This window comes from Oryza glaberrima, chromosome 3 (genome assembly GCF_000147395.1).
Source record: "Oryza glaberrima chromosome 3, OglaRS2, whole genome shotgun sequence".
In the NCBI taxonomy this organism is placed as follows: domain Eukaryota; kingdom Viridiplantae; phylum Streptophyta; class Magnoliopsida; order Poales; family Poaceae; genus Oryza; species Oryza glaberrima.
In genome coordinates this window covers 6,211,134-6,237,213 of record NC_068328.1, presented here as the reverse complement: position 1 = coordinate 6,237,213, position 26,080 = coordinate 6,211,134, and the positions used below count along the sequence as shown (strand labels likewise).

General features: G+C 45.4%; 3 protein-coding genes and 1 long non-coding RNA gene across 10 annotated transcripts; 2 read left to right on the top strand and 2 right to left on the bottom strand.

The window, feature by feature from the left end:
• The first annotated feature begins 166 nt into the window (after positions 1–166).
• Positions 167–5,898, top strand: LOC127765741 (cyclin-SDS-like). 6 transcript variants are annotated; one of them, XR_008016154.1, is made up of 8 exons: positions 167–1,027; positions 1,132–1,302; positions 2,366–2,532; positions 3,752–3,880; positions 3,968–4,148; positions 4,406–4,450; positions 4,574–4,880; positions 4,985–5,898. XR_008016154.1 is itself a non-coding variant. In XM_052290687.1 (7 exons), the coding sequence occupies exons 1-7, from the start codon at positions 344–346 to the stop codon at positions 4,604–4,606; spliced, it is 1,410 nt and encodes a 469-aa protein (XP_052146647.1). In that variant the 5' UTR covers positions 167–343; the 3' UTR covers positions 4,607–5,898. The 6 variants fall into 6 exon arrangements, 2 of the variants coding, with proteins under 2 accessions (XP_052146647.1, XP_052146648.1); XR_008016153.1 differs by having other exon boundaries at positions 4,574–5,184; positions 5,270–5,898; XR_008016152.1 differs by having other exon boundaries at positions 4,574–5,184; positions 5,260–5,898.
• A 6,130-nt stretch (positions 5,899–12,028) lies between these two features.
• On the top strand, positions 12,029–13,372 carry LOC127765733 (mitogen-activated protein kinase kinase 9-like). Its single transcript, XM_052290679.1, has one exon. The coding sequence runs from the start codon at positions 12,114–12,116 to the stop codon at positions 13,131–13,133; it is 1,020 nt and encodes a 339-aa protein (XP_052146639.1). The 5' UTR covers positions 12,029–12,113; the 3' UTR covers positions 13,134–13,372.
• Positions 13,373–17,143: 3,771 nt separating this feature from the next.
• LOC127768697 (heat stress transcription factor A-9) lies at positions 17,144–20,993 on the bottom strand. Its single transcript, XM_052294324.1, has 4 exons — positions 20,504–20,993; positions 18,387–19,272; positions 17,853–17,910; positions 17,144–17,453 (listed from the first exon to the last, which is right to left on the bottom strand). Exons 1-3 carry the CDS (start codon positions 20,825–20,827, stop codon positions 17,888–17,890), a joined length of 1,233 nt encoding a protein of 410 aa, XP_052150284.1. The 5' UTR covers positions 20,828–20,993; the 3' UTR covers positions 17,144–17,453; positions 17,853–17,887.
• A 942-nt stretch (positions 20,994–21,935) lies between these two features.
• Positions 21,936–24,517, bottom strand: LOC127768219 (uncharacterized). 2 transcript variants are annotated; one of them, XR_008016562.1, is made up of 4 exons: positions 24,306–24,517; positions 24,099–24,222; positions 22,849–23,087; positions 21,936–22,279 (listed from the first exon to the last, which is right to left on the bottom strand). It is a non-coding gene; the product is annotated as an uncharacterized LOC127768219 (long non-coding RNA). The 2 variants fall into 2 exon arrangements; XR_008016561.1 differs by lacking the exons at positions 21,936–22,279; positions 22,849–23,087 and having other exon boundaries at positions 23,683–24,222.
• Between the last annotated feature and the right edge of the window lie 1,563 nt (positions 24,518–26,080).

Below are 26,080 nucleotides of genomic sequence, written 5' to 3'. Positions count from 1 at the left end.
GTTATTCCGGCGGATCGCTCGTGCACCAGATGCATCTGGGACCCACAGGGATACGCCGGCGAATCTACACGGACTGGAGTACACAGGCCATCCAATGGAGCGCGAGCGGCGCATGTGCATCGTCGCAGCACAGTCGTGGCTTGAGGATTTTTGGAAGTTCAAAAAACACTTCACCGATCAGGCGATGCGGCGAACAGCCGAAGGTTGCTGAACACTCCTCTCCCCCTTCCTCTCCACGCCTCAAGTCACGGCTATATAACTAGCAAGCCAAACGAACATAGCCGTAGGCCCATAGCATCACAAATTCACAATTCACACACAAAGCACACAGCGCCGCACGCCAATGCCTCCTACCATGCTTGCATCGGTGCCGACGAGGCCGCGCTCCCATCCCTTCCGCCGGCGGCGAGGCGCGGCGGCGGCGGCTCCTCCTCTGCTCCCTGATCAGATCGCGGCGGCGGCGGCGGCGGCAGCCAAGCGACCCGCGGAGTCGTCCACCTCGGCCTCCTCCTGCTTCCACAGCGAGGTCATCTCCGCCACCTTCACCACCTGCCCCACCTCCCTCGCCGCAGCTCAGCGCCCGGAGAAGCGGCCTCGGTACCAGGATGTGGACGAGGAGCAGCCCGCCGCCTCCGAGTGCTCCGAGATCATCGGTGGCGCGAGGCCGCGCGCCGCCGAGGTCGAGGTCTCCGAGTCGTCGTGCCTCGCCTCCGTCCTCGAGTCCTACCTCGCCTGCCCCGAGCAGCTCGCCAACGACGCCGAGACGACCGCCTACTCCTCAGCCCGCGAGGACCTCACGCTGTCGGAGACCGAGGAGGAGGAGGAGGAGGAGGAGGTGCGCAGTGGTCCCTGCGTCTGCACCGATTGCTCGTTTAGCCCCCTTCATGAGTCGTCCTCGTCGTCCGACGACGACAACGCCGTGCCCTCCCCCACCTTCTCCCTGTTCCTCGCCTTGGCGGAGCAGTTCGTCCCCTTCACGCATCCCAAAACGCCCACCGCCACGGATGTCGCTCTACAAGCGGGAGAGGTAAGCAGGTTCCACACAGCTTCTCTCAAATTTGTTGGAGTTTGGCTGCTCTCTCCCGAATCAGTGCGACATTTGATGTAATCAGATGGGAATTATTGTATCAGGGGAAGAGATTTGAGGACTTGGACAATGAGGTGAGCTACGAGCGGTTCCGGCGGCGCGAGCGGCGAGGGGTGGTAGCCCGCGACTACATTGAGGTGTACTCCTCCATGCTCGGCAGCTACGGCCGCGCCGTCGTGGAGCAGCGCGTTGTCATGGTGAACTGGATCATGGAGGTCAGTATGCTCTGCATTGTACACGTATGCTGCGACCATGACTTTGCCTTGGTCCAATAATTCATCTAGCTCGAGCGCAATTTGTTGTGTGGTAGCTGCAGATGTTTGTTGCACGGGTATTGTGCTGATAATGCACATGTATTCTTTCGGAGTGCTGTACTGATCTAGATTCTATCAGCTTATCTGTCTGACTGATGTGTTCTGCAAGAACAGTAGTTGCTTGCATTTTGCACTAACATGCTACTCTGCAGTGTAAATGCTGTGCTGGGTGGGAGTGCTGAGGTAGCAGATCCGGTTGTGATCTTGCATATTTTGTGTAGGGGAAGCTATCTGATACCAATATACGCATTGCATTTGCTGATTCGTTTATCACACAGTTAGCTGCCTGTACATTTTGCAGCATTCCCCGTGTTAGTCTGCCAGCAGTGTGGTGGTAATCCTAGTGATTTCAATGTAACTCTAGTCATTAACTTTTATGTCATCGCATTCACGTTCTATAGAGCAGTGATAAAGATTTTCTAGGTGCTTATTTTGGCATGCTTGCATATTTTTTTTGGATGTAATGGCATGCTTGTATGAAAAGAAAAGAGATACATAGGATTTTTCTAGGTGTTTATTTTCGCACCTGAAAGTTGCTCTGTAGTCATTTGCCATCTGAAATCCCATGGCATTGGGCATTGGCATATGGCCTCCAGAAATGTCTGCATCACTTTTTACTTCTAAACCTATATATGCAATAAGTGTTAGAAAAACATATTGCCAGTGTATTCCCTTTTTTTGTGTATCCACCATCATCTGAATTTAATCTTTTCTAACTCTAGTTCCATCAGTTTATATTTGCATTGAAACTTCAGGTAGCCTTTGAAAATGAAATCGCTGTGTGTTTTTTGTTTGAAGTTTTTTTGGGCAACTCAGCGATAAGTACTTAAGTGATATGATCATTTATACTTGTAATTTGATTTTTCTGAAAATAATGTACTGTCATTTGTGGAGAATATGTTTGTTCTTACATAGAGTTCATACATAACTTGCAAAGAATGACTTGTTCTCTATGCATCGCTAGCATTCACAAGCGATGAAGCTGCAGCCAGAGACCGTGTTCATGGGGATAGGGCTGATGGACCGCTTCTTGACACGTGGATATGTAAAGGGCTCTAGGAACCTGCAGTTGCTGGGAATCGCCTGCACCACCTTGGCAACCCGCATTGAAGAGAATCAACCCTATAATTGGTAATGGCTCCCTTAAATGACCAGTTTCAGTATGAATACTTCTGCAAGTTGTTGGTGTCTGCTTGTCTGGTACTCACCTAAATAGTTCGTCTCATTTGAATATAGCATGTATTATTAAATGGGATAGTGCTCAATTGCAATGCTGCAAATTCCTTAGTATTCTTTGATAGTTTGATTTTTCTGAAAGTTGAACTTAATTCTAACAGACATTAGCATGAGTTTATGAGTTTAATTATGTTCTATAAATAACTTAATAACAACAGGAACATCCGATGGTAACTCATATCTCATCTAGTAGCTATTTATCACTTTCAATACTGAGCACTGCATGTGAGAACTCAGACCATTGGACCATTGTTCTACAAAAAGGTTTCACACGATGGGTATTTTAGAAATGAAGGGCTTGGTTGGTTCTAAGCCATTGTGGGCCATACCAATTTTTTGGCAATGGCAAGATTTAGCCACTCCAAAATCTTGGCAAAGGACTTGTTTGGTTTGTTGACAAACTTTTTGGCAAGATTGATTAGGTTAGTATTTAGTTTGCTACCAAGGAAAAATATTGGTGTTGCCAAAATTTGGTGACAAAAAGAAAGCTAACAAAATTTTAGGCAGACCAAAATATTGGTATGGTTTTGATTGGCTGAGAACCAAACACACCAGAAGTTTCTTGATTGTGTTGACTATGATCAAGCATCTCTCAAAATAATTTACCGCGCCAGTTGGCATCCTTGAGCTATTGTTTTTTAAGAAAAAAAGAACTAAGCTATCAATTATTGGGAGAGATGCGATTTTGAGAAATTATCACTTGCATAGATCTCCTTGATATAGTTTTATTTCTCTGTTTTTGATGTTACAATAAAGCTATTACATCAGCGCTCTGGTGGGCGAGATATTCTCTGTGTTTTCCCTTAAGTTTTAAAGACTAAACTCATATGAATCTTCAGCATTTTTGAAAGTAGACCTTATTTGTATCCCTGAGAACTTGCTAGTAAATGAATGTTTTATGTGCCACTTATTACTGCACAGAAGCATGTGAAGTGAACCCAGGAACTATTCTTCTTTGCCTGTCTACTTTGCACGAAGTATCACTTTTGAACTTATGAGTTTGCCTCTGGATGCGCATTTGTTTCAAGCGCCTAGTTTCTGTCAAGGGCAATGTGCAATATAGACCTTTTCTTTAGAACACTCTACAGGAACCTAATAATACGATCTCTTTCAGCATCCTTCAAAAAGCTTTCAAAGTAGGGATCAATACTTACAGCCGAAGTGAGGTCGTCGCCATGGAGTGGCTGGTTCAGGAGGTCCTTGACTTCCAGTGCTTTGTCACAACAACCCATCATTTCCTCTGGTACTATGCCTGTGTGTTTGCTTCATTTTCTGTGTCAGCTGGACAGAATGAATAAGAAACTTACAATTGTTTGGTTCAACTTTTCAGGTTCTATCTGAAGGCTGTGAATGCAGATGACAGAGTCGAGGACCTGGCGAAGTACTTGGCCTTGCTCTCACTTCTGGACCACAAACATCTCTCCTTCTGGCCCTCCACTGTGGCAGCCGCAGTGGTAGCCCTTGCTTGCCTTGCCACAAACAATGAGTCATCATGCCATTTGGTTATGGAGGTAAATACTTTAATCTTCCATCACTGGCTATGCTATTTCTCTTATATCTGCAGTCTGCTATTCGTTCAGAACTTCCTTAAGGAAAAAGATTCTGAACTTTTGCTCAGTTTTGTATGTTGCTGCTTTCATGTTATCTCGTAGCCAGATGACAAATGCCATGAATCACCTAGGTCTTCACATGCTTATTCCAATTCACAACATACTGATCCTTGCAAAGAATACAAATGTCTAACCACTTGCTCTTCACATAAATGCAGACTCACATGAGAACGAAGAATGATGATCTGCCTGAATGCCTAATGGTTTGTTTTCTCCTCAAATTATGATTCTGGTGAAAAGTGTTGTACACAGTTTGCAGCAATTTGACTATTACCCGGATCTTTAGTGTGCCATGGCATATAACGTGCAGTAATCCTTTTATGCAGAGTCTCGAATGGTTGACCAATTATGCTTCCTGATTTGAACAAACCCAGGTGATATGCCGACCCAATCTTCTGCCCATTCCCAGAAACACAGTGTAGTACGTACAGAGTCGCTTAGGAGGAGGTGTACATAGTACACGTGCACTGTAGCTAATTCTTCGTGCATAGCATTAGTTTGACAGCAGGGTAGAAAAGAGGGCAAAGAAGCCGGCTAAACGTGGTTGTGATGGCACCAGACTTATAGGGAGCATCGCAACCACGAAATTTTGCTACTACTGCCGGCTTCAGTGACTACGACTAACCTCCTGTTGTAAGCTGTCTTAAAATCAGCCTTCGTTGTGTTAAGGGCAACCAAAGGTTGAGACTTTGTTGTTCTAATCAAACATCCTGTTTACAAATTGCAACTGGTGCCAGAATGAAATTTGTTCTCCGGGTGGTATTGCACTGCACGAGGTTCGATTCTGTGACCCTGAAAGACGCATACTCAGATACTCTGATGCTCAGGTTTCAGATTCTGGGATGAATAAAATGCTACTAGTAGTATCATCTTCTTCTGGATCTGCAAACAGATGTTCAGTTAGCTGAAGATCCAGAGTACCACCTCGTTTGCTCAGGTACATGTCATCAAAACATCTACTACTAATCTCTAGTTTTATTCTCTAGACTTCTCTATTCCAATCTATCTCCAGGATGCAACAGGAAGGGTCTGCATCCAGGTGGGCTACCTGAAGTGGACGAAGCGGTCATCTTCGTGCCGCTGCTCGAGTGGCCTAGTGGGGACCCCGGCTGCGCCCGATGCCTCGGCCACTTTAAAAACTCGGATCGCGAGAGTTCCTGCACGCCATAAAAATGAGGAAAACGAGGTGGGGAGGGCGTGGCTTCTTTTCTCTATGATGAAGTGCGTGGCATTTGTTGAGCCATCCTAATCAGAGTGTTGTTCATGCATGTGCCCCGAATGTTGGGGGCGTCTGCAGAAGGGAGGGCGTTCGCGTACACCCCCCTTTCAGCCCCACTTGCGCCCGCGCTCTCGTTGAGCCGTCTGCCTTTTGGGGTTCTAGAGTGAATAGGGTCGGCACGTTAGCGGGCGAGCCGGCGACGGGTAATGTGGTGTGCCAACAACTTTCAGCTGCTGCTGAAGTGAAGAGCAGGTGGCGATCAACCAGTCCCGGCACTGAACTACTGAACCTGAAGTGGTTACTCCATTCATCGACAGAGATATTTAATTATTTGTCACTTTTAGATGTAATATTTTACCACATAAACCTACAAATCATAAACATATAAGTGACAAATTATTTAACGCCACATCGAAAAATGGTAAATGCTTATTTGCCCCTTCCCACTCTCTCAAAGTGTGGATCCATGTCTCCTATAAATTTGCTTTTAGTCGTTTTCTTTGTTTTTAATGCCGATATTTTTTTATCTACCTATAAATATAATTATATTAGTACTATACTACAACTTTGGCATTTAAATCCGAAAATCTTATATGTGGGTGATGCGGCTGTTTTCCTCACTCCAGCAAGGAATGAAGTGGAGCTATGAAAATCTTATTGGCATTCTTAGGGACTTCCGCGAGGCAACAGAGTTGCATGTCAATCTCGGAAAGGGCCTGCTGGCACCCATACGATGTCAGGAAATTGATCTCGATGACGTTTTGTGCAACTCCTCTATGGTGAGGGCTACCTTCCCACCAACTTGTTGGACTACGGCTCAACCTTGGCCATTTGCGCAAAGTATACATCTTCAGCTTGTCCAACACAAGATTAAGGGTCATCTCTTGAGATGGAATCCATCGTTCTTATATGCAGGGGGACGCTAGATTATGGTAAACTCAGTCCTAAGTGCCATCCCAACATACGTCCTCACAGTGTTGAAGCCGCCAAAACAATCCATTCAAGATATTGACAAGGCAACAAGAGGTGCGCTTCCTATGGGTTGGCAATGAGGAGATGCATGGAGGCAAATGCAAAGTGAGTTGGTCCAAAGTTTGCTATCCCGTTCAATATGACAGTCTCAGAGCTATAGGCGAGTTTTGAAAATTTTGTGAACTTTTCACCTTATATGCAATAATATAATAGAACAGTACAGAGCTATAGGCGAGTTTTGAAAATGCTCATAATCTTTATAATATTTGTGAACTATGATGACTTTACCAAATTTGCTACTGCCTCCGTCCCAGAATATTAGAAGTTTTATAATTTGATATAGCTATTAAGAAAGTAGATATAATGAAATAGGAGAATATTGTGATTGGTTGAGACGTGGAGGTAAGTGAAGAAATTGAATGGTGAAGGATTGTGATTGGTTGTGAAGAGAATATTGGTGGATAAGCTGTTACATTTTAGGATAAATTTTTAATGCTAGAAGTTGTTATATTTTGAGACGGAGAGAGTAGCTGAATTTCTTACATAATAACTGTGGGCAAGATTATAAGTCATTTGGAAGCAATTATAAATTTATATACAGGTAGACTCAGTGCTCTAATATATATCCAACCATTCTACCCTATTAATATTATAGATCACCTCCAAGTAACATGGTAATGTAGATTACTTGCGAGTTGAGAATGGAAGTTGTCTCTTTTAGGACTTATTAATATCACAAGCAACTCACCAGGTGATCGAAAGCCATGCATGTGTCTTACATGGCATTTATCCTAAATATGGAAACATAAGATATGTTATGTTTCAAGTGGTATAACCTCTTAAGAATTATGGAGCAACTTGTTAATGTATCGATGTTACTATCTCTTGCAAATTGAAATTCAGCTGATCCAAAAAGGTTTCAGTGATCCAATCGCTCTCTGCCAGCGTCCTGTCTCAATTTCTTTCAATGCCAGCGAGAGGAACTCCGATAACTACTCGTACATCAAGTCGCTGCTTAGGTCTTATTCATGATGGTTAGATAACAGTGAATCCATTGATCAACTATCAGGTATCGTGCGAAGGCAAGCAATACATGCCTAAATCTTTGCTTGGTTTTTGGTGCGGTGAGAAAACGAAATGGGATATACTCCAGGAACGGTTCTTCACATTGAACCACTGTACTCTGTTTTTTAGCTACGAGTAAGAATAGTTGGCATTTATTCTATACACAGGATCGGACAAAACAGAACACTAGTAAGTGGGGGTGAAGAATCTTTCCAACAATCGTCTGCACGTTTAAGCATAGTTGGTTGATCCATCTTCTTGGATGACTAGCAATGAGTTTTTCGTTTTCCACTGATTTATTTCGATGGCTTAGCGGCTTCGTACCAAATACGGCCAGCAGGTGAGATTCTTCAAGCACTCACTCCTCCACAATGAGACAAATGCGCGCGTATGCCAATTACTAATTTCTACGTAGTACGATGTTTAGTTGCTGGAATTCTGCTAGCTAATCATCGCATCATTATCTGAAAAACTAATCATGGCACACCTAATCCATCCACTTCGTAATATATGGTTGGGACGTTAGATTTCCTCCAACAGGGGCGGCTGATGTGAGCTCAAACCACCATAATTCCACGAGAAACTTTCTTAAAAAAACTGGGCATCATCTCAGCATTTCTAGCGCACGAGATGAAACGAGACCACTTCGTATCTCTTGTCTTTTTCTTCCAACCTGCAAGGCGCACAGAGATTTGCAGGGGTGAGGCAGGAATGGATCCACAGTTAAATGGAAGGAGGCAGGAACGGACGGTTGCGAATCGCGCGAGGCGGAAGAAGCCGCGCCTCTCGTGCCATCGTGCGCGCTTCGTATTCGATCACGTGTACCTCAGGTTGGATTGGATTGAATGATGGGGGTTGGTTACTTTTACTTCACAAAGGTATTATGGTTTTTTTATTCCGTCTTTACGAGAACCGAACGCAAAGCTAATACCGAGCGAGATGGGTTCAACTGACAAGTTGCGCCTAAAAAAGAAGAAAGGGAGAGGATAGCCGGGGCCAGAGAGAGAGAGAGAGAGAGAGAGAGAGAGAGAGACGGGATGGATATCCTATCACGAACAATGCGTGCGTCATTTAGCATTGTTTATGCCATTGGAAAACGACGCTGAAATTGACACTAACCTGGCCCCACGCATAGAAAAATAAAAAATAAAATCAAAAGGTTGGCCCGTTGTACATCACCGCAAAAAATTCACCGTACTCACTCACGCTTCCACGATCGTTCCTAGCCATACCACTGGTGAAAAAATAAAGATCTACTACTACATGTTGTGTACTTGTGTTCGCTGCCGTGCCACCTATCAAGTTTTCGAGTTGCCTCGCCCAATAGTTCACCTCTCTCTACTTACACTTCTATAGGTGCACGCACGGTACATGCATGCTTATCCCCTCCGAGATCCACTGATCCAGGCCACACGACGAGCAACGGAGCAAGTACCTATCCAAGCATCGCTTTCTTGCGGCCAATTTGCACAGTAGTACGTGGTGGGCAGTGGCACCTCAGCTGCAAAAGCAAAGCACCCCAAAACAAAACAAAACAAGCCAAGCGCAAGCACAAAACGGAACACCACGCCACGGCGTAAGAGCGCGACGAGTCACGCACGGACGCACGCGCCCCGTCCCCCATGCGGTTGCCTCCCGTTGGGCGCAAGTTGCCCGCGCCCGCGCGCGCGCGCGCCGTGACGTCGGAAAGTTCTTCCCCTCTTCGCGAATGCCCCTGCCTGCCGCCCTTCGCTCGCTGCCGCCGTCACGTCACGCATATCGTATCAGACGAAACGGAGAAAAATCCTTGTCCTTATCGCGCGGGGCGGGGCGGGGCCTCACTTCGCCCTCACTTTCTCGGTTAGATCTTGCTTTCGCCCCCACTGGCCTGCGGAAGTTGGTGTGGTTACCGGTCTCGGGACCGCGCGCGAGGATGGCTCCGCTGCGGAAATGGACTTTTTTTTTTTTTGAGAATTTGCGGAAATGGACTTGACCTCCCCGCGCGAGAGACCGAGAGAAAGGCAGGAAACGGGGAGAATCGAAGAACCAATCCCACTCGGAAGTCTAGAGGATTGGAAAGAAACGGAGAAAATCGAAGGACCGCGCGCGGCCGCCCCTGCCGAATTTTGTTGTTGTCGGTTGTGGCTCCGGACTTTGAGCAGATTAGATATCTCAGACTGAAACAAATCGTGCACCTACCTAACCTAACTCGGTCGGTAGAATGTAGGCATAAGCTATGGACCTGATTAATGACAAGTCTCTCGAGGTTAGCTCGCGTGTGCTAACAAACTGCTAATATACCACGTGATCAGCAATTTGGAACGCATGAGGTAATGTAAATATCTACATGACTCCGTAGGCACAAACTACTATATAAGAAAAAAAAAGTACTTTTCTTCAATACATATAGTCTATGAGCTAATGGAAACCGGCATTTTTGAAAGTTGAGCATCTCCAACAGCCTCTTACTCCACTCTCTAAGCCAAAATTTGGCAATTTTAGATCAAAATCATGCTCCAACAGACTAGCCAACCGGATAGCCAAGCCATCCGGCTGGCCATAGCACTTCTCGCGCTGGCCAACTTTGGCCAGCCAAAATGGCCTAGCCAAACGTGGATCCCACACCTTTTCCCCCTCCCATCCCACACTCTCTCTGCAATTTCTCCGATTCTCCACTCCCCAGATACAGCTCCGCCGGCGCCACCACTCCGCCGTCGTCGCCCCCTGCCGGGCCCGCCGCCGGTTGCCCTCTGCTGCCGAGGCCGCCTTGTCGTCGTGCGTTGCCGACGCCACCGTCGACCGCTGCCGAGGTCGCCACTCAACGCCACCGTCTTCATCATCTCCGCCCGGAACACCATTGCCCTCGCGCGTGGGGATCCGCCGCCGCCGCCGCCGTCACCTCCCGCCTTGCGCGCACAAGGAGCCACCGCCATCGTCGTCCGCCTTGCGCGTGCGGGGAGCTGCCGCCGCCGTCGCCTCCCGCCTCGCGCGCGGGGATCCACCGCTGCCGTCGCCTTCCGCCTCGCCCGCACGAGGAGTTGCCGCCGCCGCCGCCGCCGCCGTCGCCGTCCGCCGTCCACCTCGCGCGGGGATGGGTCGATGTGGGAGAAGAGAAAGAAGAGGAAGAAGGTAACAGAGGCTTATATGTGGGTCCCTTTGTTATTTTGGGGATGTAAATAGAGAGACTGTTGGAGTGAACACCTAGTTTGATTACCCAAATCAGTTAAAGAGTTAGCTATATAGGTATTTGGAGAGTGGAATTTGGAGATGCTCTAAGGTTGTGTTTGGAGGTGGGTGTTGGGAACCCATCTCCCATATATGAAAACGGAGCGGTCTATTAATACGTGATTAATTAAGTATTAGCTATTTTTTTCAAAAATGGATCAATATGATTTTTTTTAAACAACTTTTGTATAGAAATTTTTTTTTTTGTAAAAAACGCACTGTTTAGCAGTTTGAAAAGCGTGCACGCGGAAAATGAGAGGGGAGTGTTGGGAACTTGCTCTTGCAAGTATAGTATGATGGTATTTGTTAGATATGCACAATTTTTTGTCATTTTTATTAGTAGATATATACTCCCTCTCTCTTAAAATATAGCAATCTAGTAAAAAAGATTAGATATAATGAATCTGGATACGTTGTTTAATCCTCTTTTATATTGTTATATTTGGGATAGAGGGAATACAAACTTTCTCAACCAATATAGATGGGGTGTGAGAGAGGAAGAGAGCCCGCCAATGTAATCCTCGCAACCACATGGGGTTGCCCCCTAGCAATGGCAAGACGGAGAAAATGGGATGGACGACGTCACGACGTGGGTGCATGGGTTCCACCCTTAACACGAAATGAACTGATTATATAGGCAGTTCCTACAGTATTTTAGATAATACTATAAAACTATCTACAAGATGTTTGAACAGATGATATTAATATGTTCTTCACGTCACTTGAAATTTTTGCGTGCCAAATTTCCCAGCCAGCTGAAATCACACCACTGTATATACCCTTCCTAATGCACAGCAATCTATAAATCATATTGGAATGTTGCATCCGGGGCAATGAGTTGGTTTCATAAAATCCAAATTTAAACAGAATTCAATAATTGTATAATTATCTTAGGTTGACAATCTTTACTCTTTAGTTTGTTTCTTCTTGTTGGTTGGTTTCATTTTTAAGTTTTTTTAATTTCACTTATTTTAAATGTGAGATTGTAATAATTGGCTGTAACTTTTGAGCAAAGATCATGATGCCCTATTTCATCATCTAAGAAAAACGAGCCTAGACAGTCTCATAGAAAACAATGAAATGTCCCCAGCTGGCCATCTCTTCCGCGCCCAGATGAAGCAGTTACACACGGCAGGACATGACAGGAGAAGCGAAACGGAAACGGAAAAAACAGAACTCAGATCCTACCGAGAATCACACACAATCACTCACCCGGCGGTGCCTCCACCCGCACTACACTCTCCTCCACTCGCACCCACACATCGCCTTCCATCTCACTCCCCCCCTCTCTGCTCTCTCCTCTCCACTCCATATATACGCCCGCTCCCCCTCCCCTCCCCTCCTCGTCAGCTCCCATCTCTCCTCGACTCCTCTCTTCTCTTCTCCTCTCCTCTCCTCTCCAACCGATGGCTCTCGTCCGCCAGCGACGCCACCTGCCGCACCTCACCCTCCCGCTCGATCACTTCGCCCTCCGCCCGCCGCCGGCGCCGCAGCAGCAGCAGCAGCCCGCAGTCGCGCCGTCCACCTCCTCTGACGTCCGCCTCTCGGACTTCGAGAGGATCTCCGTCCTCGGCCACGGCAACGGCGGGACGGTGTACAAGGCGCGCCACCGACGGGGTTGCCCCGCGCAGCAGCCGCTCGCGCTCAAGCTCTTCGCCGCCGGGGACCTCTCCGCGGCTCGGGAGGCCGAGATACTCAGGCTCGCGGCGGATGCCCCGCACGTCGTGAGGCTCCACGCGGTGGTCCCGTCGGCCGCCGGTGGGGTGGAGGAGCCCGCCGCGCTGGCGCTCGAGCTCATGCCCGGGGGTTCCCTGGCTGGGTTGCTTCGCCGTCTCGGGCGCCCGATGGGGGAGCGCCCCATCGCCGCCGTGGCGAGGCAGGCGCTACTCGGGCTCGAGGCCCTTCACGCGCTCCGCATCGTGCACCGCGACCTCAAGCCGTCGAACCTGCTCCTCGGCGCCGACGGCGAGGTCAAGATCGCCGACTTCGGCGCGGGCAAGGTCCTGCGGCGGCGGCTCGACCCCTGCGCGTCCTACGTCGGGACGGCGGCCTACATGTCCCCGGAGAGGTTCGACCCGGAGGCCTACTCCGGCGACTACGACCCGTACGCCGCCGACGTGTGGAGCCTCGGGGTAGCGATCCTTGAGCTGTACCTCGGCCACTTCCCGCTTCTCCCCGTGGGGCAGCGCCCCGACTGGGCGGCGCTCATGTGCGCCATATGCTTCGGCGAGGCGCCGGAGATGCCGGCCGCCGCGTCGGAGGAGTTCCGGGACTTCGTGTCGCGGTGCCTCGAGAAGAAGGCCGGGCGGCGCGCGTCGGTCGGCGAGCTGCTCGAGCACCCGTTCATCGCCGAGCGGGACGCCGCCGATGCGCAGCGCTCGCTCGCCGCGCTCGTCGCCGAGGCGGAGCAGAGCGGCGATCTATAGCCAATCGAGCCGCCGGTTAAATTAACTCTGCAGATTTAGGAACCAATCAGAGATGACGTGTACATAATCTCTGCCACGTGGACGAACAGCTTTGTCCCGTGTGTTTTTTTCTTCCTCTCTTTTCACTTCTTGCCATCCAAGGATTTGTTTGTTTTTTAAGTTCGTTCTTGGCCAAATTGTAAAACACAATTTTGTGCAATCGTAATGAGAGACTAAAGAGTCTAGTTCAATTGTCTGAATGATATGTTTGCTACAAGTTCTGCAACTACGTGAAACCCAGAGCACAGCAAGAAAAATTATCCATGATATTGTGCTCCTTCAGATCATAAAACATGTGCTCCTTCAGATCATAAAACAATTTGGTCTTATTTTGTAAATAATCTGTATTCTCTCATTCTCTATTAATGATAAGAGACAGTCCTCCTGCCGTCTTTTTCGAAAAAAAAAGATCTTATTATAAAAGCGATATAACCAAAAACAAATCGAATTTCTTGGATTCATAAATTCACCACATGCTGCTTACTGCAAAGCTAACTTATATTAGAGACATCTATAACATTGGAGGAAACTTGACGGCATGGAACAGATTGCTTCATTTGAAAAACTTCAAATGAACAGGTACTGCGTAACCACATGTCCTAAAAAAACATACGCACACAGACACGGTACCTTCTCTTAAGAAATTATTCTATTTTCCAATGGGCCAGGACACATGCCATTTTTCTTCAATGGTTTTGCTTTTGTAAACTCCCCCACTTGTGCCTCCCGATCTGTAAAGGAGATAAAGTTGTGACTGAGTGAATACAGCAAGCCTGAGCTAGCTTTAGTATTAGTGGATTGATTAAAAAGAAATCTCTTTTAGAGTTGCTGGATTCATGTGGTGACTCATACCAACATATACGACAGAGATGCAGCGGCATAAACAGAAGATGTAAAGAACAAAAACGGGTACAGGAAACTAACCCGGGTCGCTGTGAGCTGAAAATGTAGCTCCAACAACCGGTCGAAAGGACGATATGTTTTAATTTTAGATAGACAGCACAACTACTGCAGTGTTGTACTCATTCCATTAGGTAGTGAGCAAAATAATAAAACGTCCATAAATGTGCTATAGGCAACACATTGTACATGTGCAGCGATGGATCGCCATTTGGATCCTTCATTAGCATGTGTAGTGAGAGTGTCATATATATATATATATATATATATATATATATATATATATATATATATATATATATATATATATATATATATATATATATATATATATATATATATATATATATATATATATATGCATCTTGTGTGTCAAATCTCATATGCGCATGATATTGACTAGGGGACTCTCCTCATATAGAACCACAGGATCCTGAAAATCCCCCCACCATATCTCAATTCTCAAGCAAGGTAAAAAAAACGACACTTAAAATTGTTATCATCTAAAAAGCTATAATTTAAATTTAAAATATTAATAAAGTTGGTTTTGATTTATTTTGGCCTGTATTGAGTGGTAAAAATTTGCTACGAAATTTCATCAGGCTCCTGACCAAAATGGTCTTCAGACTTCAGAATCATGATCTTAAAATACTTTCCTCGTTCACGAATATAAGTATTCATAAAGGATTTAATAAAAAATAAATAAGGAATGGTCAGGATGGAGAAGCTATAACCCAAATATTACTATTTACTACCTCTATCCTTAAAAATTAAAATTCTAGCTAATTTAGGACATATTAGAAGGATAGACAAATGACCACGATAATGAACCCCATACATACATACATTATATATATATAATTGATTAAAAAAATTAAGATAATTAATCCACATAATTAGCATTCTTAAATTACTTGTTGAGTTTCACGTGATTAGAAATACTTTTTTATGGGATAAAGCCTCGGAGTTAGAATTTTAATTTTTATAAGTCGGAGTAAGTATATATGAACACATTTTAAACAAAAGATATTTATCAAGTAGCAAGGCCACCAAAAATATTCCCAAGCCGACGTAGAGAGGGTTGGCTCTGCGCCCAGTTTGGACACGGCCACACGGCCGCAAAAACGAAAACGAGCAACAGTCGCTGCGGGTACGTATCATATGTGTACCACTGCAGATCGAATGGGCCAGGGTACAACAAAGTCGCCGTTTTGTCAAGTTGGACATTTATGGAGAGCAGCAGCACAAGTGGAGGCAGCAGTACCTGATAACTGACGGCGCATTATTGCGTCCACAGGATGATAGGAATGGCTTTTCCCCCGTTGGCGCGATCGACTAGCTGCTTGCGTGGAAGGTATCATCGGAGACGGTTCGACCAGCCACAAGAAGGAAGCCGGAAGCCGCCGCTGCCTCCTGCCTCGGCGGAAGAAGAAGGGCACCGGCCGCGGGCGTTTCGCCGAAGGCGAAGCCCACCAGGAGCCCGCCCGGTGGGTTCGCAGGTGCAAAAACTTGGGCGGCCTGGCCGGTGGCCCATCAGATCTCCCCACGCGACTGACTGGATCAACGTAACGGTAAGACGGGGGCGGTGGTTGATCCGGTTGGGCGATCAAGGCCGTCGGTTTGCCATCGGGCGATGCGGATGGGGCACCACGGGATAAGAAAGATGACGAGGCACGGCGGCGAGCCGGCACGAGTGGTGTGAGGCCAACCGGGACGGAGATGGACAGGTAGGACGATGTGAATAGAGAGGCACAGAGCGGCGTGACCGGGTGAGATCGCAGGTCGGAGTTCACCGTGGGCTCGTGGCTCCGCCTCCTTGGGCCTTTGCGTCATGTCCCAGCAATCTCTCCATGAGTCAGGCAGCGAGAGAGCTCGACGCTACTAGAGAAATCATTTTTTTCAGACGGTTAAAAATCATTTTCCTAGACGGGAGGACGGCCCGTCTGTGCGTATAAGTCTATAAAAATAGGCGTCGTATCCACTCGTTTGCGGAGATATTTTAGGAGAATAAAAAAAATACCACCCCATCCCTCACCCTATACACCTCCAGCTGCACCGCTACCATCACCCCTCCCTTCTCCGGCCAGATCTAGGAGGGAGGAAGGGGAACCGCCAGCGCTTGGAGCCGCCGCCACCACCACCCTCTGCGCCGTCGCCACAGTCTCCACCGGATCTGGGAGGAAGCCGCCGTGTCCTCCACCCTCCGCGTTGCTAACGCCGGTAGCCGCCGCAACCACCGCCCTCCGACTGGATCCCGCGGCGGGAGAGAAGGAGGGGAGAGGAGAGGTGAGAGGGGAGAGGAGGGAGAGGTGTGAGGGCGAAGTGCTCTGACTTAGCATTTTGGTGGGTAGGTAATGTTTTTAACATGTTTAACCTTTTTGCAAGCGGACGACGATATCGCTCCGCAGTTGTTATTTTCACATACGGTCATTTAGCTCTGAGTGGCATACCCGTCAGAGAAAAAAATATCATCGTCTGAAAAATAGTTTTTCTAGCAGTGCGATACAGAGGTCGGCATGTTCTATTGCTCAGTTCTATTAGCCTATTATAAGCTTTAGCGGCCGCTGCTGCGGTGCGCGATGGTCGGGACTCGTCGGACGAGTCGTGACCTCCATTTCATGTGTGATAAACTGAGAATTGAAGCGCGTGCGGCTATTCAGAACATGGATGTTTGTTCAGGCTATGCAGCATTGCAACGTCATCGTCAAGCATTTGTTCGTGGCAAAAAGATGACACAGAACATGGTAAAGGACACAGAACCTAGGGCTATAACCAAAAAATGCGCATCCGGGGAATCGAACCCGGTCAGTACCGTGGGAGGGTACTATGATACCACTACACCAGATGCGCTTCTTTGGTGCTGGAAGCTTGTTCCCCTTTAAATTTGGATGTCCAGGAATCGTTGGTCGTCCGCTAATAAACGGCAGTGAATGCATCCTTCATCCTTCAGCAGTCCAAAAAAAAACCGGTGGACTCTACGACGGAAAGCCGGAAAGGCGCTTCTACATAAACGGCATCACGCAAGATGGCCGGCAGCCTGGTGTGCAAAAAGGTAAGAGTAATGCAATGCAGAGGTACACAGCTGCGATCATGATACGCAAGGTAAATGTACAAAACTGCTCATGTTTTATAAGACGAACAACAGTATATACACCAAATGAATTCGATGGTAGCAACCATCGCTAGTGTAAGACGACGAGAACTGCGAAAAGGCGTCCCCTGTCCCCAAAAAATGCCTTGAACAAGAAAGGTAGTTCTGTATGGTCAACCAGATTAGAGTTATATCTTCTTCTGTGTTAGCATAATTCATCGGTACACCCTGAGGACGCCATTTCGGGATGCCAATGGTGCAGATGCGCCCGGAGGTTGGTCACCGAAGAACTGCAGATGTTGAAACTGGATCAGTACTGGAACAAACATTGGTCATACAAATAAAAAAAATATAGCTTCGTGTATTTATTTACAAGAAATGGCTGATGGCATTTTTTTAACGACCAATCATGTTTATTTAGTAAGCATTCAGTTCAAGCCATTAAGTTCAATATTTTTTCGATTGAATTTCAATTTGGAGGCGGTTGCAGGGTTAGTTGACCATATAGTCCTAGCCTGACACGAAATACTAGCCTAAAGTTCTGTAAGAAACAACGGCTAGAGGAATTAAACAAGGATGGTATGTCTTTCAGTTTGGTACTTTGGTATTGCAACGCAAAGTAAGCATTCCATTAACAAAGCACATTAAGGAATAATTCCTTTTTCATGTTAAAAATGGACTGTACCCACCTAATGTTACTGCAAGTATGCTCCTGGACCACCAATCAAGCTTCGGTAATGACATCAGCTGATGAAAAAGGGAAGATGTCAGGCATGTATAGAAGTACTGCAGAGTGAATTGAAACCGATATGATCAAACAAAGAATAGGCTGATTGGGAAAATAATCAATGTGATGCAGGCACAGCTTAGATCTGTTTTGGTTGAGGAAACTAAATCAAGAGGTTTGGCCGTGATCAAAATTGTCCAATTAACCAGATATAAAAAAAAATATCACTCTAGTTGTCAAACACTACTTTCGTGAAATAACAGAAGGAAATATCAAAGCCATTTGTGAAGCAAGTATTGAACTTTGAATAAGGCTCCATGTCATCTTTGCCAAATCCTAGCACAACAGACTAAAAGGGTGGTCTGTAAACATCCATTGTTTGGCATTTGGCATGAAACATGCACATAGAAACTCCACAGTTAACTAAAATGACATCACGCTTGTTTTCCACAAAATGATGAACAAAAACATAGGGTATACAGTAATTAGTCATTACCATATTGAGGATTGTTGGAGTTATATTGTGCTTCCATCAGACAATCCTGCTCTAACTGCGGAAAATCATAATCTTGAACACTCAAAGGAGGGCCCATTTGACCATCATTCTCAAATGGTGGAAGTATTGGGTCTAGGTTATCATCAAACAGAAGCTGCATGTCGTTATCATCCCATTCATGTAGAGTAGAGTTATCAGTGAAAGGCTCCTCAGATGAACCGAGAGTATCAGCAACGTTAGACGTTTGCATGTCCATGGGTGTGGCAACTGCAGGACTTGGAACTGGTTGTGAGTTGGCCGAACAAATGGCTCCTTCCACTGGATTTACTTGACCTGATGTTTCTGGGACAGGTGGGAGATATTCAACAATATGTGCCCCACGGCCAGAGGTCTCCTGATCAGTTACAGGGCCCTGCTCAAGAGCATGAAATCTCCTTTTCTTGCTTCCATCAGGACTCCACCAGTTGGATCTGCGCTGCTGCTGCTGTTGCTGCACAAGCTGGTTGAGAAAACTAGGATTCTGGACAACGATTGCTAGAAGTGCCATCATCTGCTGCTGGTTCTGTTCCATTACTTGAAGCCGTTCAATTAAATTCTGCACTTCAAGGTTAGATGTTTGCTGGTAGTGCCTGAGATCTACAAGCTGCTGCATGAGAAGAGCTTTATCCCTCTTAAGGGTTTCAACCTCCTTTTCAAGGCCACCATATTTTCCTATCTCAATATTTTCAGTACCAGGTGCAGTTTTGACAGGCGCCTTCTGTATCTCGCTAGGTGCTTCCTGAGAAGACTTCTTCCTCCTCTTAATGGTCTTCAGAAGATGTTTTTGGCCCATAATAAAACCTTCATTGGCCCACTCCCATCTATCAGGGTGAACTTTACGAAATCCCTGATTATGAAAGGAAACTTGAGTAACTTCAGCTAATATAAAACATATGCTCCAAAAGAATAGAGAACATCAATGAAAGCAGATAAAGTAATGTTTCTACTGATCCCATTGGAGATTTCACTTTTCAGGCTTTGTTTTTAAGTTTTACTGAGTATATGAAGCCAAGAACAACTAATAGATGGTTAAATAGAACTACTCCTAACTACAGGAAAGCAACCCAGTGAACAAAAGTCAGGTGATTTTCGCATTTAAGTAATTAGACATCAGAAGAAATCCTGGGTGCAAGAGTCCAGTGATTTATCCAGAAATCAAAATGAGGACATGGATTTGCCAAAAGCACAAAATCAAGTGTCCATATAGTTCAATAAAAGAGCAAATTCATAATCTTATATTTCATCAGACAAATTCGATTGTGAAAAGGAAGTTCAAATTCAAATAAAACAATGTATTGAGGCAAATGACACAGAAGAAGATAATAGCAGTACAATATCAGCACAACCAAACATGCATTTCTTTCAGCCAAACAAGAGGGAACATATTCTTCTTATACAGCATGATGGTAGGTTATAACATCATGCTTTCTCTAGTTCTGAAGTTCACTAAATACAAATATGGGGGAAATAGACTTTTAGAAGGAGTGATAGGCAACACATATCATTCCCCTGTAATTTAAAGCCAAGAGTTTGGCATAGTTTCTACAGCCAGCTTTCATACGATCAAATTCACAAAACATTAAGAGAACAGAAACTGGTCTCAAAATTAACAATATTAGTCCCCACCCCCAATGACGTGTTTTATGTACTAGAACTCTAGAAGTTGTTGTTGAATAGAAAGCCACCGCAGAAACTAGTTCTATTGTGTCTTTCGACTAGAAGAAGAAAGGCATCCAACTATATCGCCAACAGCTTCCAACGTAGTTAAAATTTAATAAGTGATTAACTCCAAAATGGCAGATAATCCCTAATACACGCAATCAACTTAAAAGGCACAAAATAGAAGAAAGTAACATCATATAACACGCAGTCACGATTCAAACAAATTCATATGCAGTGCATCGGAAGCTACTGCCCAATTTATAATTGCAAGCAAGATTTGCTGTCTAGCCGTGATAATAAACAACAAATTGGGAACAGAAACTCAGATTTCACTTCCGATTTCGTCCAACCAACTGGAAATGGCACCGAATTCGCGCATCAGAAACAAACGAACACAGGGATCAAGGGAATCTCACATAGGTGTTGAGCTGGCGTATGAAGCTGGTGAAATTGCTGTGCTTGAAGTGCCTGTGGAGGTCGCGCTCGAAGGCGTGCGAGTCCCAGATCACGAAGCTGCCGCCGCCCTCGGCCCACGAGATAACGTTGTCGGTCGCGGGGTCCGAGACCATGTCGTACACCTTCGTCAGGAACGGCGCCACCTCCGACGGCTTCGGCACCACCGGCCCGTTCGCCGTCGAGGCGCCACCATCGCCGGAGACCTCGCCGCCGCCGCCGCCGCCGACGGCGGGAGGGGGCGCCGCGGCGGCCGGATGCTGAGGCGACCGCTTCTTAGAGCCCATGGAGACGCAGAAACCCTAGCCTCGCCGAGGCTTCGAGATTGAGGCGGCGGCGGGTCGACGGGATGAGACGAGAAGGATGTAGTAGTCGTCTGCGCGAGGGGATTTTCGTTCGGTTTTTCTCTTCTTTTTTTTTTTTGTGTGTGTGTTGTCGTCTGGTGTACTAGTAGTAGGAGGTTAATTGGTAGGAGTAGACTTTTATACCAGAGATCACGAAAGGCGCGTGGCCTGCAAAATACTTTATGCGATATTGCTATATATACCTTCCTTGTTGAATGACCTGTGGGCCCGTAAATTTGGTCCCACCCGTCAGTCAGAAGCGTTTCAGTTAACAGCGTGCAGGATTTCTTGTGGGGCACGATAGTCAGCGTGGCTGTGTCACGTCCGCGGGTGGGGTTTATGGTTCGTTCCGAATTCGTGGCTGTGCTTGTGACATGTGGGGCCAGCAGTAAAATCGTGTGCGTCATATCAAGGGAAGCGGCAGGTCGGCCCGGGCCGGAAGTAGCGAGATCTTGGATTGTTTAAACTTTTATATTTATTTTTTAAAAAGAATTTAAAAATAAATTATCATTTCAAAGTTTTAAAAAATATACTTCTACCGGGAGGAGTATTTTCATGTAAAAATTTTGAAATGGAAATTTATATTTTAAATCTTTTAGAAAATAAATATAAAAAATAACGAGATCTTTAGGACGCAGTCCAAAGGCCGAATGTAGAGGCTGACGTGTCGGGCCCACATGCGGGAAGGTAGGTCGGTCGGCGTCATCGCTGCCGTTTGTTGGAGTACAAAGTCCAGCTGGCGTCGGTTCGTAGCAACTTCCCCGTACGGAGTCTACGGACGCGCTTCATCCTTTCTGGGCTCCACCTGTCAGCGCAGAATATAGCGCATTGTCGTTGCGTTCTCACGAGCGAGATGATGAACACATTGGACCTCAACTTTGACCAAACGAATAGGAGTAGCTGCTTGTGTTAGAGAAAGGCGTGTCAAATATTTTTCCTCGATGAAATATTTGACCTGCTCTTGCTACCAACTACAATCCGTACTTCGGTAGTAGTACAGTAACAGTACTACCAGGGGGACGCGATTAAGATAAGAGTTATTGTTCCGGTTCTTCAACGTTTGATTAAATTACAGATTTCATGGAACAGCATAGACTGCGGACAACAGTCAGTGGACTTATTTTTTGAACAGTTTATGACATATGATCAAAATAACAGCTAGATTAGTGCAGGGGACACGTTTTTTAGCTAATGTTTGGTGACTGGAACGAAGGGGACATACTTCCTCATCTGAGGCCCATCTCAATTGCTGATGATAAGGTTCCTGAACCTGTAACTATCATTAGACCATTTTACTTTGAAATATCCATTGGATTGCTTTATTCCTCAACAGTCAACCCCCCTAGGAATCCAACCTGCAGGTGGACAGCTTTCTTCATAACATTTTCATTGAACCTGGCACAGGAAAAAGAACAAATAAGTTCGCAATAGCCACAGGCAGATTTATATATTTAAGAGCCTCAAATCAATGGGATCGGCTTTAAATTACAACAGAGAGAATCAATTTAGTGAAAAAAAATATTTCGCGTTCGCTAAAAAGAAGATATTAGGAAAATATACTGGACATGGACAGCAACTGGAAAGCTACAAGGTAACTAAACAGTTAAACTCCTTTATCAATATAAAAAAGTCAAAGCTTTTGTCTTCCTTTAAAAAAAAAACTAAACAGTTAATTTACAGGAATTTCTTATGACAATTCAGAACTGACATTTGAATAACAGATCGTTTATGAATACACTTTCAAGCATATTGTGCGTGACATGGAGCAAATAAACTGAGAACCAATATTATGTTTCTTATTTCCAGCTATACATGGAAAAAAGAGGAAATTGTATATTGAATAAACCATCATCAACTATACATATATACCGAGAGGACTACATATATACACCTTAGCCTTGTACTTATTAGTTATGCACACCACCATCACTAAACGATAATATATTTTCAAAAAATAAGCTTACCAATTTACCAAAGGTTTGTGTGTGAACTCAACACCATATATGTCGAACATATATATCTCACCAACAAGTAATGGTACCAAATAATGATATCACTTGCTGATAGTAAGCTGCAGATAGTCAACTGGAACAAGGAATGCAAAACCAAGATGAATAGTTCGACGGGAAAAACTGTATTTGATAGTCACTTTCTACCCAGCTAGCAATCTCAAGGTTGATCTGATTAACATGCTCGACATTATCTGTAAAGGAGTAACATTAGGTTGTTAGTGACACTCCAATTAAAAAGAAGTAGGGGATTCGGTAACACACACACAAAAAAAGGGAAACCTTTAGGAAGATCTTTCGAAGGTCAGCATGCAATTTGATTTACTTGCTTCAGTCTCAACGTGCCCTGTTCTTTTCTCCAACAAGGTTTGGATGAAATTTTGGATACTCATGGCACGCTTTTCAAACTGTTAAACGGTGCGTTTCGTGCGAAAACTTTTCATATGAAAGTTGCTCTAATATATTAGATTAATCCATTTTTCAAGTTTGTAATAATTAAAATTCAATTAATCACACGTTATCAGCACCTCGTTTTACGTGAAACACTTAATCTTTATCTTCATCTACATTTTCAATCTACATTTTTAGAAGATTCAAACATCATGTATATACAGGATTTTAGAGACAGAGAGTTACAGGAAATTGAAATTTAACGGTACAGACCTGGTCATGTTTCACTCAGTTCGATCACTTCTTTTCAAACCAAACGATTTGGGTACTATCGAGGTTATTTCAAGATGCTCAAAATTCTCCAAAAACTCACATAGTACATAAGTACTACTCCCTCCGTCTCACAATATAAGGGATTTTAAGTTTTTGCTTATAACGTTTGACCACTCATCTTATTCAAATTTTTTTTGCAAATGTAAAAAACGAAAAATTATGCTTAAAGTACTGTAGATAATAAAGTAAGTCACAATTAAATAAATAATAATTTCAAAAATTTTTAATCAAGACGAGTGGTCAAACGTTGAAAACAAAAACTCAAATGGATCCAAACTTCAGTCCTTTTCCATCACATCAACATGTCATACACACACAACTTTTCAATTACATCATCTTCAATTTTAACTAAAATCAAAACTTTGCGCTAAACTAAACACAGCCTTATCTATCTGATTGCGTGTTCCTCTACAGCTCTGCTGAATCAGTGAGTAAACCTGACCAAATCATCAATCGCAAAAAACGCATCACTCCCTCCATACCTACTCAGATGCTGCAAATTTCAAGAGGAAGTGGGGTACAAAATTGGATATCACATCCATGACGCGGACAATCTCCACGGATGGTGGCAGCGGAGCGGCAGGATGCAATATGAACTCGTCCGGTCTGCGCATTTGAGCAAAATCGCTAATACTAACAGCGGTGAGAGAGTACTTGATGTTGGGGGCCATTCAGGATTAGAATCTCACCTCTCGATGGCGTCATGGACGAAGCGGCGGAAGACCTTGGCCGACGGCTAGTCTCCGGCTTCGCCGCGCAAGAGCATTTCGATGTCCAGTTGGTTCGTGTTGATGGCAATCCTTCACTGCTGTCTGTCTCGGCTGCCGGCTGCCGGTCGCCGCCGCTCCTCACCGGAGCTCGTCGGCGGAGGCGCGGAGCAAGAGGAAGGAAAGCGTAGCGGGCAGATGGGATTAGTGCAACTGAGGATAAGCTCCAGTTAAATCAGGGCTCCGATGCGAAATTCCCTTTGCCGTTTGGTTAATCGCGGCCGTTGCTAACGTTGATCGAACGGTCAGAAAGGTCCAGCTTTTGCTCTCCTCCATCTGGGCCACGATCGCAACGGTTGATGGCGCTAATTGCGTTATCCCTCTCCGCCGTCGCCGACGCCGATCTGGTCCTCGCCGGAGAGCCGCCTCTCGCCGACCACCACCCTTCTTCCCCTTCCTGTCATCCATCAGCTCCTTCCTCGAGACTCAGGCACTCTCGCTGGAACGGTGACATCGATGAGTTATATGGTTTAGAGCAGGTGTAATAGCAGGTTATAAGCCGGCTACAAATTTGTAGCCAGCATTAGTACGGACTATAAGACGCAGTGTATATGACAGGTGGGATCAGGTATTAATAGTGTAGTATGTAACTATTGTATGGATGAGCTATTAGATTGGTTATAGATGAATTGAAGTTAGTAGTTGGCTATACTATTAAACTTGCTCTTATGTGAGTTTAGGTGTATATATTTCTGTTTTGTGATTTAGGAATATTAAAAAAATCTTGATGTTAAATTGAGGGACCTTGGTGAACTAGTAACTGGCTTCCGGAGAGAGCCACAAGGCCCTTGTATCCTCTCTTCCAAAACAGGCCCAACCAGCCTGGCATTTTGCCCCAAACAGGCCATAAAAGAATGTAGGCCCAATAAACTTCGCAGTATACAGGACAAAGGCCCAAGCTTTTTTTTTTCTGTTGTTGTTGTTCGTTTTTTTAGACTGGTCGTTGTTGTTGTTCGTTTTGAAAGAAGACAGATGGACAAAGTAGCCGGTGCTGATCAGAGCTGACAATGGCAATGCTACCGGTCCATCCATCGTTCCCCAGCAAGAGGATACCATGATTGCTTGATTACTCCCTAAGCAAAGATTTAGAATTTTTTTGTTTGGTTGAAAAGGAGATGCAGTAGTAATATTCATTATCTTATCGGCTCCGTCCTACTCCTCTCGTCCTTGGAACAGAAGATGCAGCAGGGCACATGACACCTCTACTAAAACTAATCCCAACCTTATCTCGTACGGTCCCTAGAATGGATAGGATCATAGAGAGAGCATCTTGCAAGTTGCATCTCTGATGAACCCTTCTATTATATTGCTTCATCAGAGCACGTATTCCGCTACTGCGCGCTGGATAACGCAACTGCCTCCAGCTGAATCTCTCGCATTGCAATTCTGTCCACCAACGCCGTCGGAGAAGACGACGCAAATGCGCCGTTCCATTGTATACTAGGCAGGCCGGCCGGCCATTGGCGTATACTTTCTATGTCCCATAAAAAAGAATCTAAAATTAGATATAACACATTTTATTACTATAAATTTAGACATATAATAAGGTTGATCGCTTATGATTATTGTTGCAGCGCTGCAGAGCTGCAGCAGCCAGCTCGCAACAACTACAACGGCTGCAACAGCAACCAACAAGCAGCTGCCCTCTGCAGCAGTGTGCACATTCAAAACATAAGAGTTGCTGTAGAATTTTAGGC